General features: G+C 38.6%; 1 protein-coding gene across 4 annotated transcripts in view; it reads right to left on the reverse strand.

Moving 5' to 3' along the window:
• Nucleotides 1–15,862, reverse strand: part of MAPK10 (mitogen-activated protein kinase 10) — a 273,125-nt gene that overhangs the window by 143,860 nt on the left and 113,403 nt on the right. For 2 of the 4 annotated variants that reach the window (XM_023750290.1, XM_006084581.3), the window contains exon 3: nucleotides 1,711–1,782. In XM_023750290.1, the coding sequence (XP_023606058.1) occupies nucleotides 1,711–1,776 (66 nt within the window). In that variant the 5' untranslated portion in view covers nucleotides 1,777–1,782. Of the gene's footprint in view, nucleotides 1–1,683; nucleotides 1,783–15,862 lie in introns of all 4 variants that reach the window. The other 2 variants (XM_006084583.3, XM_014452044.2) reach the window with 1 other exon arrangement.

A 15,862-nucleotide genomic window follows, 5' to 3' on the forward strand; every position in this document is an offset into this window, starting at 1 on the left:
CTGGGACTTGATGGAGGCACCAGAAGGAGCGAATGTTACATTTATTTTTATTTAAAACTAGAGGCCTGGTGCACAAAATTTGTGCACTCGGGGGGGGGGGGGGGCGGGGGAGTCCCTCAGCCCAGCCTGCTCCCTCTCACAGTCTGGGAGCCCTCAGGGACTGTCCGGCTGCCGTGGAGGTGGGAAAGGCTCCGACCACCGCCACTGCACTCACCAGCCATGAGCCCGGCTCCTGGCTAAGTGGCGCTCCCCCTGTGGGAGCACATTGACTACCAGAGCGCAGCTCCTGCATGGAGTGTCTGGCCCCTGGTGGTCAGTGAGTGTCATAGCGACCAGTCATTCTGCCCTTCGGTCGATTTGCACATTAGCCTTTTATTATATAGGATGGCCTTGTCTATTTGACAAACACATATTCCAGCACTGTTCTCAGTGCTCTGTGAGTATTAACTGATTTAATTCTCGTAACAATAGAAGATAGGCAGTATTATTTTCCCCTTTCACAATAAGAAAACTGAAGCACAGAGAGGCTAACTAACTTGCCCAAGGTTACAAGTAAATGGCCAAGAAGTGGTAGATACAATTTCTAGTCAAGGCTCTCCAGCTCCAGAGTTCTTGTAAGAGAAGTTATCAAGGCCTTGAGGCTTCAGTCACCACGTTTGCAGTTTTGGGAGATGAGACTAATCAGCAAATCCTATTCACAGCAGGTGACACATTTTACTTTTCCACAGCAGTTTTAACTATGTTCAGGGAGGATAAATATACCAATGTTTTCTTTCCCTTTATACTTCTGTATATTTTCTCTAAGAAGCTCATATTAATAGAATCAGAAAAGATTGTATTAAAATAATAGGAGCTGCAGAGGGATTTTTTTTAAAACCTTGTTTCAATGGATGCATATCTTTCTCTATTTACCGCACAGTTAAATGAGAAGATACAATAAAAAATGATTACAGACAAACTGACGTGAAGCACTCTGCTTGGGGTGTAAATGGAATTATCATAAAATTTACAGTATTTTCCAAAGAACGATTCCTGAGAGAAAAGGGAGCACTATTAATTATACACTGACAACAGGCTTAGGTTAGGACTCCCTTAAGCACATCTGTAACAAGCTTAGGTGCCTCAAGGAGCCTCTTTCTTAAGACTAGAGTTGATATAAATACAAGAAGAAGATTCCTACCTGCTCCATTCACACGACCAATCATTGTTGTCACCTTCTTACTATTCGTTATAGATTAAGTCTACTTATTAAATTCATTATTTATTTGTCATTATTATTGCTTAGATGTTATTACTAACTACTGGTTAAACTGGATATCAGCAAACTGCACGTTATGACATACGAGTATTGGAGCTACTCAGGGCTCATCAGTCCTTAGGATGAGAAATAGTAACAGAGCCTTCAGCCTCATTTCAAGAATTTGAAAAGAAATTTTAAAAATGTTAAGTATAAGTGAAACCTAATAAGAAACCACTTTATAAGTGATTAAATGCTATATTTATAATCATTAAAAAGAAATCTCTTCATTCCTATTCTAACTTAAATGAACTAGGAAAGAAAAAACATCTAAGTATCCTCTTCTACTTCCTAAGCTACTTTTAATATTACAAAAATACTAGATTTGATGTGGAACATGTGCAAGATGGAATGGCAAAATGGAAATACAAGGGAATATACTGTACCTTGTTTTACCTCTAAGAAACACACACCTGACAAAAGGCAATTTTCACATCCAAGGTTGGTTCACTGCAGTAGTACAATAAATGGAGGCTCATAAATACCTATAGAGAAAAAGGAGGGGTGTGACTTTTCAAATCACCTAATTATTCATTATTTAATTGCACAAACTTTAATATAATTTGAATTATACACAAGGTGTCATGCACAACATATTTCAGCATGATCCTTATTCAGACCACTAATAAGTACTTTTCACAAATTATAAATATTAAGTAAAAAGAAGATTAAAATGTCCTATCTTCTATAATGATCAACATCATTACAATCATAAAGAATAGATATAAGAAATTGAGTACACATAATAAATTAAAGTATATCCTATCATACAACAATTTCAGTTCTAGACATCTAATTTTAAAAATTTCTCAAACATTAGTCTCAAGAGCAGGAGTCCTCAAACTATGGCCCGCGGGCCACATGCAAATACAAATATTGTATTTGTTCCTGTTTTGTTTTTTTACTTCAAAATAAGATATGTGCAGTGTGCATAGGAATTTGTTCATAGTTTTTTTTTAAACTATAGTCTGGCCCTCCAACGGTCTGAGGGACAGTGAACTGGCCCCCTGTTTAAAAAGTTTGAGAACCCCTGCTCAAGAGGATATAGATAGATAGATAGATAGATAGATAGATAGATAGATAGATATTTATTCTAGAAAACAGGGACTATTAAATAAAATGTAATTTGTAATAAAATTATATTCAGGAATTAGAATAATTAAATTAGAGTTTAAGGAATCAACATAGATAAAATTTTCAAACATGATGCTGAGTGGGGAAAAAGCAAGTTTCAAAAGGGTATGAAAACCACTATATTATTAATGTAAACTTTAAAAATATACAAAATGATAATATATATCACTTTGTTAAATAACCATATTACCATAGACTAAAGAAAATAGGGTACTATATTAACATGGTTTAATCTTGATGACGAGTACAATATTTCAATTATATTATTTTCTGTATGTTTAAAATATTTTATAATTCTGTAAAGTTTTAAGGAGAAGACAAAATTTATCTAATGGTATAAATGCTAAGTTACTTGGAAATGATGAGGCAGCATCACAGAAACCCAGATGAAATCTTATCAGTTCAATTAAACACACTTTGTTGAATGTTTATTGTGTGTATGACATAATTCTGTGAGATGAAAGAGTTTTAAAACCACATTGACAAAAGACTTGTTTCTGGCAATATGAACGAGTAGATATCCTGAAAACCACTCTCAAGGCAAAACTCCTAAAAAAGGTAGATGGAATATACAAAATATCTTCTAAAGTGCATAGCTGAACTGCCCAAAAAAGGCAAGAAAAGTTCTGAGGTGCTGAAAACAATGTGAAAGGATCCATGCAGAGAAGTCAATGAGTGGAAGCTGCCGCTTGGCCCAGGCCGTCTGCTGATGTCTGGAGACTAGAACTTGAGTTCTTAAAGGGCAGCTATGCAGAGAACAGGAAACAAAGCTTCGAATCCACCTATGGTGGGAAATCCCACTGGCAACCCCTGCAAAACATTTCCCATAGGAAGTTCTAAACACACCCCTGAAGCAAGCTAAACAATCCCGGAAGGAAGGTCTGAATTTCAAGAAAAAAACGTTTTACATTGGAACTTGTGCAGATTTTTAAATTTAAAGAAGAATAAAAGGACAAGAAACTGTAAGACATTCCTGAAGAAAAACAAGGTGGGCATTTGTCTATGGGGAGGTGGGGGGAAGCAGGGAATTGCTCTACCACAGATTGAGATTTGTTTTTTAAAGCTCTAGTAATTAAAGTTATGTAGGGTTGATGCAGAGATAGACTAACAATTAATAGAATCGAGAGCCCCGAAACACACATACATATATGGCAGAGGTTCTCAACCTGTGGGTCGCGACCCCTTTGGCGGTCGAACGACCCTTTCCAGGGGTCGCCTAAGACCATCCTGCATATCAGATATTTACATTATGATCATAACAGTAGCAACATTACAGTTATGAAGTAGCAAAGAAAATAATTTTATGGTTGGGTCACAACATGAGGAACTGTATTTAAAGGGCCAGAAGGTTGAGAACCACTGATATATGGAAACCTGATCATATTATATTTTGTTAATATAGTCACGTAAATCTGATTATATTAAAGATATCTCAGAATAAAGAAAGTGTGCATTAAGTCCTGCTGAGACAATTGGTCATTAATATGAGGTAGGGGAAGGGAGAAAGCACATCCCTGTTGGGAGACAATTCTCTGTGGGCCTCTCACATTTCTGCATGTGTTGCAAACAGAAGCGTTGGATGCCTTTATTCCAGACTATCTTCCTAAGGGTGGTTATACAACAAACAGCCTTGGAAGAGAAAGATAGTGTCTCCCTCTGGAGCAGAAGGCCAACTTTGATTACTTCCCAGTATAACATAGATAAGATGTCCCTCTGCGGCAAAAAGTAAGGCATGTTTACTATCCTATATAATAAAGAGGTAATATTTTAATTAACCCTCACACCCTCACAAGATGGTTGCCTACAACCAGGCCGGCAGGGGGGTTAGTGAGGGACAACCAAATGACTGAACAGCAGGCTGCATGGGGCGACCAGGCTGGCAGGGGGGCAGTACAGGGTGACCAGGCTGGCGGGGGTTGGGGGGGCTGTTAGGAGCGACCAGGCCGGCAGGAAGGGGGCAGTTGGGGGTGACCTGGCCAGCAGTGGGGTCAGTTAGGGGTGACCAGGCTGGCAGGGGGTGTCAGTTAGTAGCGATCAGGCCGGCATGCAGAGGCAGTGAGGGGCTTCAGGCTGGCGGGGGGTGGGGGCAGTTAGGGGTGACCAGGCAGGCTGGCAGGTGAGCAATTAGGAGCAAGAGGTCCAGGATTGTGAGAGGGATGTCTGACTGCCTGGGATCCGAGGGGTCCCGGATTGGAGAGGGTGCAGGCTGGGCTGAGGGGAACCCCTCCCCCCCATACATGAATTTCATGCACCAGGCCTCTAGTCCCTTATAAAAGATTTGAATTCCCTTAGGTTGGAGTTCCTCTTCTATAACATAACTACATGTGCAGTTGTCACTTGACCTTTGAGCCACCCTGTGAGAATTGGGGCCTGAGAAATTGTCTTTAGTATTTATATTTTTTATGCTATTACAAATGGCATAATTTTAATTTTCATCTCCCAAATTCTCATTTCTAAAAAAAAATGATTTTTGTAGTAAATGACCTTATATTTTACAATAAATTCATGTGTTCAATCTAATAAATTCTTGGTGGACACAGAAACTGTCTGCAAGAGAAGACAGTTTTTACTTTTCTTTCCTAATTGCTTTTTCAATCTGCTTTTTCTTGCCTAATTGCAGTACCATGTTGAATAGAAATAATGAGATGATGATTATGTTTGCTGATGACCTCAGATGTATTTATGTGTTTACATTTAAGGTAATCATGAATGTTATTGAGTTTAAATCTACCACTGTACTATTTGTCCTGTATTTTACACTTATATTCTTTTTCTTAATCCATTTATTCTCCTACCCAGCCTTTTTTTAAAGAACCATGTAGCTTTTTGTTTTCTATTTTATTTTATATAATAGCACCTTAGTTATACTTCTCTTTTTTCTTCTTCCTACTGGTTATTCTAGAGTATATCACCTGAATTTTTAATTTTTATTAATCTAGCATTAAACAATATTATTCCACTTCACATATAATTTTAAAAATTTACAATAGTATACTTCAATTTCCCCTCTAGTCCTTTGATATTGTTGTCATATATTTTACTTATACATATTTTATAAACACCATAACACATTGATATTATTTTATATTTATTCACATGTTTTCAGTTATAGTCCTTTTATACCTTACTTTTAAACTTTTAAGTTTTTTTAAACATTTATGTTTCTACAAATGGTTTTATAATTTTATTTCCATTTTCCTAATGCTCATTTCCAGCATTTAAAATATGTTGTTCCATTGTCGTTTCATGATCTTGTCGCATGCATTAAATGGGGATACTTTTTCCTCAGTCTTCTCACAGCACTTTGTTTATACTTTTAGTATGAATACCTTACAATATCGTGACTTTTCATTCATATGTCTGTTCCATACGACAGTATTACCTTCTCGGGGAAAGCGATTATGTTTTATTCATGTTTAAAACCTCAAGGCCCAGCATTATTCTTAGTATATAGTTACTGTCAAGCAAATGTTTATTAAATAAAAGGAGAATCCAATTTAAACCTTGCCTTCTATAGCCCAAATGTAAGTATCTTCATTATCTCCTCATATTGAGACCTGTCAATTTTCAATAACTTTGATGGTAACCAATGAAGAATGAGGAGTTTGCAGCAGTGGAAGATGTGCTGCCCAGCAGGACTCTCTTTGTTCTCCGCTGCTGACCTGGACATGTGGGAAATAACATCCAGCCCACCACCTGAAGTGAGCAATGTATTTTAATTTTTAATGAATGAATAATCTTGCTATGAAAAACAAGCATCCTGACCTTCCCTGGTTTGCATTATAAAGACGTCAAATATAACACCATGACTAAGTCACTCAGCCACTGCAGAACCTTCCACAAAGGGACAAAAAGAAAATGTTCAGTATGATAATCTCAGTGAATTACAGAAATCTAGTTTGGTAATTATATTTCTTGATAGCGTGGCAGAGAGCATTTGGCATCAATGCGTAGAAACAACATACATGGCAGGGCATTATCTCAATATTAGTCTAAAGTGAAATTAGTGACAATATCTTGGTGCGATATAGGACCCGTGAGGAGTTTGCAAATGGGAAGGGATGATAATTGGGAGTTTAGTGCTTTCAATTACTGGTTGTTCTCCTGGGAGAAGCCCCATATGTGCATTCCTTGCTGTGTACTATTCTGAGATTTTCCTCATTACATGCCTGTATGAGTTAATGGTTACTCTGAGCAAAGCAGTAGGCCAAGTTGTATGAATGAAATACACTTAAGAATTTATTATGTTGAACTGGTGCAGAGCAGCTGCTATAAAAGAATGCAACTACGGTGTGCTTTAATAGCTTAGATCAATACTTAGATTTTTTTTTGTATGAGAGATGTGCCAACTAAACCACAGGAGGGTTGAGAACCTTCACAGATGCAAAAAATCAAATTGTTCTGGGCAATTCCAGGCTCCCACGGTTTGTCACGGAAATGCAATATATACAAGGGAAAACCAAATGAACTATTGATTACAAAAAATAAAAATAAAATAAGTTCCAGCAGCTTCTAAGCTGAATTGGTATTTAACAAACTCATTATATATAAATTATTTTTGTATTTATTACAAGTGACTCTCTTAACAGTCTGCATTGTGTATATAGTAGTCATTGTTAATTACAAAAAATACTCTGTATCTTCTATGCCCAAAAGGAATCTCCAAACTATGTGAAAAAAAAAAGCCTTGAAATTAGTAATTATGTTTTCAGGCTCTGATATAGAAAATAGAATTAAATTTAATTTCCTATTAAGTACTATGCAAATGCTTCCTTTAAGATATTATTAATATTATTAAGTCCTTAGGTCCATGGATTATCATTTAGAACAGGGCTCAGCAAACTGTGGCCCATGGACCAAATTCAACTCACCACCTATTTTTGCAAATAAAGTCTTATTGGAACACAATCATTCATTAGTTTACATATCACCTATGGCTGCTTTCACAATATAATGGCATAGTTGAGTAATTTTTTCAGGGACTGGATGGCCTGCAAAGCATAAAATATTTACTATCTGTTCCTTTATAGGAAAATGTTGCCAACTTCTGATTTAGAGCATTCTACCCATAAACATCTAGAAATATATTAGTTTCAGTATGAAAGCAGCATAATTTACTATGTTTCTAAATATAAGTACATAAATATAAAAAATACTTTCCAATAAATAATTTTAATAAATAGTGTCTCCTTCCAAGGAATCTGTACTTGTCTTCATCTAAAAGTTACATATCTCTTAAAATATTGTTCATGTGACAAGACAATTGCTTCCACAGAAATTCTTTGATAACTTATTTAGCAGGAGTTATGCAATAGTTAGAGATTAGAGTGTAAAAGATGGGAATGAAGCAGCACTGGCTAATGTGTCTCAGTTGGTTGGAGCATCATCCCATGCACCAAAAGATAGCAGGTTTGATTCCAGGTCAGGGCACATACCCAGGTTGCAGGTCAGATCCCCAGTCAGGGTGCATGTGGGAGCAACCAATCAATGTTTCTCTCACACATTGCTCGTTCTCTCTCACCCCCCCTTCCTCTCTCTAAAGTAAATCTATAATAATAAAAGCATAATATGCTCATTAGAATGGACGACCTTCCAGATGAAGCCAGGGCTGTGAGGAAAGCCCAAGATCCGGGCTTCCCAGGTGGGTTCCCGGGTGCTGGAGGGAAGCCAGTGCCAGCAGCCCAGGGAAGGAAGGCCTACTCTTTCATGAATTTCGTGCACTGGGCCTCTGGTAATTAAATAAATAAACAAACAAACAAAGAAATAAACAAAATATGGGAATGAGGCAAATGCATAAGAAATGGGGTGGATTATTAAGAAAGAAGATAAAATAAAAGATGTAGACATGGTGAAATTCACCAATTTAAGAATTATAACACTCACAAACATTTTTAAGCTCTCCTAGTTTTGAACACACAGCACTGATTCTGGTCCTGGGAACCTAGTAGAGTTAGTTAACAGGGAAACTCTTTTGCATCACAAAACTCTAGATTAGCTGAGCAAACTGTAACAACAACAAGAAAGTTAATGGGCCGCTGAATTTGCATTTAAAAAGGAAAATTGCCAGTGGTGTTCTGACATTGGCTTCTACTCTCAGAAGCTGACTGTGCACATTTCTTCCCAACTCCATGCTTAATGGCACTTCAGTTGTTTAAAATTGGCTATGGCGGGAATACTTACACCATGAAAATTGGCTAGTGCTACAAAGCAGAGCACTTTTTTCCAGAGAATTGGTGATGAAACATTTACTAGCACATCAAAGAAAGTTACCAGGCACTAGAAATGAAAGAAGAAACTGAAAGATGAATCACAAATTTCCAGAAATATCACAAGGAAAGAAAGCACACAGCACAAGTGAGAACCATCAGATACTATAATGGAGCTATTACCACCACAAGAACTTACATGATAAAATCAGTTGGAAAGACCACACGTTGGAATGAATAAAATCATCAGTCAGAATACAAAATAAATGCCATAAAAATAAGCTATTGCTATGATAAGAAGAAAAATGGATAGATTTGAACATGAACTAAACAGATGTTGTGAAAAAAGAAGCTTTTAAATTAAATATCTAATATGTTAAATAGGTTAAATACAAACAGTTGTGCTAATGAATTGGAAGAAAATTCACAGGAATTTATCAGAATAATAGAGATGGAAAATACAAAAATATCTAAGACTGAGAGATATGGAATAACATTTTAATGAATAGACTCGGTGGAGGCAGGAAAGAAGGAACAGTGATGTCATGAGTCTTCCTTCAGTTCCATTTAGCATTAACATATGAAAAGTAGGAGAGTAATATTTTCTTTTCTTCCTCTACACATGTCTATCATATAATTAACTTGTTGGCACTTAGAGGAAATATACATATTGAACTCCACTGTTTAGAAAAGCAAGTTCAAGCTTTTACAAGTGTTCCTTAACAAAAAAGCACAAAAATATTTTAAGTTTCTTCTAAAGACATATCCAGTCTAGCATATTTGTTACAGTATTTCTAGCTAGCGTTTTAGCATTTGGATCAGGGTAAATGTCTCCCTTCCTGTTTATTTTCTCTTTCTGTCCCAATCTCTAGGCTCTCTATATCCTTTAAATATATTCAGGAGGTTCAGCTGTCTTAACTGTCTCACAACATAAGGGACTTTTGAAGGAACCATTTGAGTATCCCTGAGGATCAGTATTTTTATTAATTTTTATTAATTGAATTTATTGGGATGACATTGGTTAGCAAAACCATACAGGTTTCAAGTGTACAACTCAATAAAACATCATCTGCACACTGCATGGTGTGCCCATTGCCCCAAGCAAGGTCTCTTTCTATCCCCATTGTCCCCATCCTCCGCCCCCGCCCCCTTGTCCACCTCCATGTAATCCCTTCACCTTCTTTTTTTAATATCACTTCCTCCCCAACGAAAATGGTTAGGGAAGTTCTCCCTTTCCCTGACTTGAAAACCACTCCACCTAGCCCCGCTGGAACAGAGTCCAGGGAGTAGAAGGGAATTAGAAAGTGCCAATAGGCTGAGAAAGTCAGTTCAAACTCCGAGGAAAATTCTAGAAATGTAGAAAGACCAGTTTAAAGCTAGAGAGGCAAAATCGAGATGTGGTATCAGGTTGGGATCAACCTAAATAGGACAAGTGTAGGAGTGTAAGTTCTGAGAAATTGCTTCCAGAAAACTCCATCCAGCACATCACCACCAGCTTTTATAGGTCAGTGGCTTGACAGGAATAGTTCGAAATGTAGGAGGAAAAAGCCACAGGGGATGGCTACTCTGCTAATTTATCTTATGCAGCAAACAAGGCAGTAGAGAAACTGCAGTAACCAAGTATATTTATAGATCATAAAACAGGCACATTTCTTATGGCTGGTGAGCCCTGTATTGCAAAGCCCAGATTCTCCCTTTAGGACTGAGTTTCATTTCTCCAGCTGCTGGGAATTTTGACTGCTACAGCACACAGGTGGGCCTCTTCTTAAGAATGGCCCACTGCTGTCCTGCCAGCATGGTTGAGTGTGGACCTATGAACCAGGAGGTCATGGTTCAATTCCCAATCAGGGAATATGTCTGGATTGTGGGCTCATTCCCCAGTGTGGGGCATGCAGGAGGCAGCCGATCAATGAGTCTCTCTTCATTGACGTTTCTATCTCTCTCTCTCCTTTCCTCTCTGAAATCAATGAAAATATATTTTTTTAATAAAAGAATGATCCACTACTAAAGGGAGCTTCCCTACCCAAAGTTACACCCCTTTCCCAATGAATGCAGGGTACAAAGTCTCCATCCCAACCCCCAACACATACATACCCTTTGTCATAACTCACGACATCTATGGAAGGTCATTCCACCTTCACAGCTGCTCTTGGCATCAGCTACAACCCCTTTTGCAACAGCATTACAGTTTGGCTTCATCTTGTGCCCATGCTGTGCTCCCCACCTCTTGACAGGTGTTTTCCTAAAAGCATTCCCCAACAAATCACTCTCTGGCTAAGAATACGTTTCCCAAGGAATCCAACCTAGAAAAGCTGATACCAGAAATAGTTCTGGGAAGCACACTTTAAGATAGATTTGGATCTGGATAATCTGTCTGGCAAGGACAATCTCATCACTAGTCATAAGGCCTAGCATGCAGCCGTGAAACGATTGTTACAGCTTTGATAGGCGGTGACCTGGGATGGAATGCACTAGCATATGCAATATCTCAGACCCTTGAGAGAATGAAGGGATATCATAATTGAAAGTACTATAAATAAGGGCATGCCAAAGGGATACAAGGACCAGGCCTGAAAGAGTTCCCAATGGCCAAATGTGGAATAATTTAAGCAACAAAATAAGTAATGGAGTATTGGATTATAACCCCAAATGTAAAATCAATATTCATAAGTCCACAGTGATATAAATTATTAATAAATAAAAAATGGGGGAGAAAAGACAAATACTTATAGAAAGCTTCCAAATAATTTATGTTGATATCCCCCCCTCTAGCAGGTGAAACAACTTCTACCTCACCATCTTACCCCTCCTACTCCCAGAGTAAGCTCCTTTGGTGACTTATTCTAAAGAGTAAAAATGAAGAGGGAGGGAAAAAGTAGCATTACAATGGAGAAACCTGGCCTACACTGTCTCAAAAAGCTGATCTAGGTTAAATTCTCAGTGATAGATCATGTTGATTGCATGCACCCTTTGTATGATGTGATGAGGATGGCACTTCAACTTTGTGGTCTTTACCCAAACACCTATGACCCATATCTAACCATGAGAGAAGCACCAGACAAACCCTAATTGAAGGACATTCTGCAAAAACACTGATTGACCAGTATGCCTCAAAAATATCAAGCATGGAAGACAAGAAAAGTCTAAGAAACTAGTAACAGACCATAAAGGGCTATGGAGACATGATGTCTAAACATAACAAAGGTATTATGGTGATGTAGGATGCTAACAATAGGGTAAACTGAGTCAGCAGTAGAGCACAGGAACTCTCTGTATTAGCTCCACAACTTTTCTGTAAATTTAAAACTATTCTAAAACAAAATTTTTATTTAATTTTTAAAAACTACTATGGAATCAGAAGGCTAATGCTAAGGAATGTAAGTGTATTAAAGAAAAACACTGAAAGGTTGAGGGAGATTAATCATCAGGCAATGACTAAGCCAGAGGACCTCCATCCCAGCCTATAAACAGATTCTCATTCCCTGCAGCTGGAGGGCGAAAAAGCTGAGGATTAGACTTAGGAATTCATTCAAAGGGTAGTTCAGTGCCTGGCACAAAGTAAGTGCTTAATTATTGTCATGCTCAATTCTTATGTTTCTTTTTGACATATAAAGTCTGTTAGAGAGACAATAGAATTTTTCTAAGACAATCCTATCTAATAAAGAGGGGATATGCTAATTGACCTCACACCATTGCAAAGATGGCAACATCCACAGCCAAAAAGGATTGAATATGCTAATTGACTGCCCCACCCTCAAAGATGGTGGCACCCACAGCCAATAAGGAGGGAATATGCTAATTGGCTGCCTCAAAGATGGCGGCGCCCAGTCCCCTCAGCCCCGCCGGGGCGGCAGGCGCACAGCAAGGCCGGGCCCACCCCCAGGCAGGCCCGGCCACTCCGCTCACCTGCCTCCAGAGTCCCCCAGTCCCATCAGCCCCCCAGCCACCCAGGGCCAGCTTGAGGCAAAGGCAAACCTCAGGTTGCAGCTGCCCAGCTGCCCAGGGTCACCCGAGGCTCAGGTAACCAGGGCCGGCCGAGGCTTGTGCCGCTGGCAGTGGCAACAGCAGAAGTGTGATGGGGCGTCACCTTCATCGGTTCGCCTCCTGCCCCTGAGGGCTCCTGGACTGTGAGAGGGGTCAGGTTGGGCTGAGGGACACCCGCTCCAGTGCATGAATTTTCATGCACCGGGCCTCTAGTAATACATAATTAATTAATAACAAATATATTGCTTAAAATGCAGACTATTTTAACAAGAGTCTGCACTAAATATTTAGTAAAAATTGATCATGTAGAACATGGATGACCATCCATTGCCCTTAATTTGCTACATGTAGATAATAAGATGCTATTATAGTTTCTCACAAAGGATTTGCATTTATTTCTGATAAGTTTAAAGAATTTATAGATTTACCTTAACCTGAAGCTATCTTCATGAGCCAAGTTGAAAAGAAAGGGTAGAAAAGATTAATAGGAGAATTGAGCCAAAATAACTTGCCAAGGTTTTTAATGCTTAATATAGCACTCCAAATTCAATATCACAAGTGAGTCCTTGTAAATGACTGAGCGGGAGATACTTCAAGGCTTGCCCTATCCATATCCATTCAGGTAAGTGTTACAGATAAGAACCTGCTGTGGCTGTTGCTCTGTCAGTTGAAGATTATTGCTTGGCAGCATTTAGTAATAGGAGTGGGCAGCAGTAGCAGGTGTCCAGAAGCACCAACGTAGGCTCAATTACACTTATAAATATGAAAGTTATAATTAAAATTTTTACATTATAAAAGAGATAGAAAGTGCTTCTTGTCAAGAAACTCAATTACAAATATTTATTCAGTAGCTATTATTGCATTGTTCTAGGCATTGAGGACATATCAATAAACCAAACAAACAAAAAGAAAAATTCCTGCCTCCCCTGAATTTACTTCCTCTTTGTGCCACACAATTTAAAAAATAAGGTAAATGAGGTATAGTAGAAGATCCAGGCCAGAAGACAACTTCTGGGAGAATGATGCCAAACCACAACTTCAAACTGCAAGGCCAGAGCTGACCGCAAGCTCATGCACCTACTGAAGAAGAGAATACCTGTGAGAACTCTCACAAATGGACCCACTAGTTGGGTTTTACACTGGAACTTTTAAGAACCATTTCCACATGTGGTCATAAATCAGTCATAAACTGTAATGACTGTCCAAAATGAGAAGCTCATTTGCTCATGCCCATTCTGGTTGACTGACTTCCTAGATGAATTCTGTATGAGAACACAGTAAAGTTCAGATGGAATTCATGATTTTGAACTGCACTCATAGAATAATGATTGAAGGCTGCAATACTAGTAATAGGCTTAATAAATCAGTGTTATAATAAATCTTTGTATCAGATAATATAAAATTTGAGGATTAAAAAAGAGAGCAAGAAAGGTTATCTCAAACATGGTTTTTAACACAAATAAAAAGATTGTTTGCATAAAAATGAGACACCCAACATTTTCTATAACAGACATACCCCAAACACCAAAATAGGCCCCACAGAAAAATACATGCAGTTTTTTTCCCATCCTCTTATAATACAGAGTCTGAGAATCCATTTTTTACATTTGATTGCTGACAGCTTTAGAGCTTTCCCCTGCCCCCTTCTGCCCCAGAACTGAGCAAGCTGATAAGAAAGCTCAGATGCTCTCTCTTTTGGTGACATCAGGAAATTCAAAACATTCAATCACTGACCCAGGCACCCACGAACCCGCATCCAAACTCCCCCCTACCCACAATACAATCCCAACCCAGTCTCCTTTCACAGCCCTCAACTCATTTTGGGACCTGCTTAGGGATTTGTCTGCTCTCTCCAGGAAGCCTCATTATATGAAGTAATAAGCCTTTTCATACCCTTTCAGTGCATGTATGGTGTCATCAGTCCTGACATCTGAAGCAAATTTTGGGTGGGGGAATCCATCTCTCCTCTGCAGGGTGACCATCATACTGGGTGTGGCAAGCCTGTCTAGATAATTACCACACTGCTGGGAATCTTTCTTCTCTTGATTTCTCTTGCTAACTGGCTCTGCTGCCTGCTGAAGAGCACACTCTTTGAGCTATGCTGCCTGCTGGCTAGACTGTGCTCTCAGCTGTGCTACTTTGTGCTATATTTGCTGAGTCCTCCTAAGCTTTTGTTACAGATTTAAATGACCTATGTCAGATGTTTCATCATTTGGCATTTGAGGTCAGGAATATGGATTGCGGCCCTCCTTAAAGGGGCCCTGGATCATATATCTTGTCCTAGACCTGTCTGTGTAATCTTGATTCCAACATCTACCAGGGATTGGCCCTTTCTATAGAGTGGTCAGGAGAAAGACTGATATCCTGTGCAACCCACTGGGTGGTCTGTTGTGTGGAGGAAAGCAGTTTACTATGTGGCATGCTGAGTCACACTCCTAAAAGTAGATGGCTTACCAAGATATTATAAAATGCGTTTGCAGCTGCTGCCTATACCTCTGTCATCAACAAAGAGCTTTACCCTTAGGATTATAGAGAAAGACATCTATACCTCCTTCATCCCCCCAACCCCCATGAGACAGCCAAGGAGTTCATTCAAACCCCACATCAACCTGGACTCCTTAAACCCTATAAAGCAACCATTGACATGGAGGAGGACCCCAGTCTTTAAGATATTGGTTTGAAGCTCTCTGAAATAAGAAACATAAATACGAGCAGCAAATTTATGAGCCTATAAGAACCGACCTCCTTCCCACTGAGGTATATCCAACAGCAACAAGAACAACAATGACAAAGAAAAACTGGCATAGGAGGTAGAAACAAAAAGCAAAAAAACTGAAAGAGAAGCCCAACTTTGACTCAATTGGAAATCTAACTTGTACTTTAAAATTTTACAGAACAAAAAGATAAAAGAAAACTGATTGCCTTTTATACCTCTACAGTATAGGTTCTTAAGTGTAATATCTTTTGAAATGCATCATTTGCCAAACTACCATAATCTATGTCCATACTGGGACTCAAATTACATTTAAACTATGGAAACCCCCTCAATTTAACAAAGTAATTTCTATACTTTTAGGAAAGTTATAAAATATAAACTAGAGACATATAGATATGCCTCACCTTAACCACCAGAAATATTGTCTTGCCTAAATTTCCCATAGTCATGGTATCTATTGCCCTAAAATATCCTATAGCAGATATGGACAGTCTGAACCAAAGACTAATAAATTGAAATTAAATT

The sequence above is a fragment of the Myotis lucifugus genome, unplaced genomic scaffold (genome assembly GCF_000147115.1).
Source record: "Myotis lucifugus unplaced genomic scaffold, Myoluc2.0 scaffold_12, whole genome shotgun sequence".
Taxonomy (NCBI): domain Eukaryota; kingdom Metazoa; phylum Chordata; class Mammalia; order Chiroptera; family Vespertilionidae; genus Myotis; species Myotis lucifugus.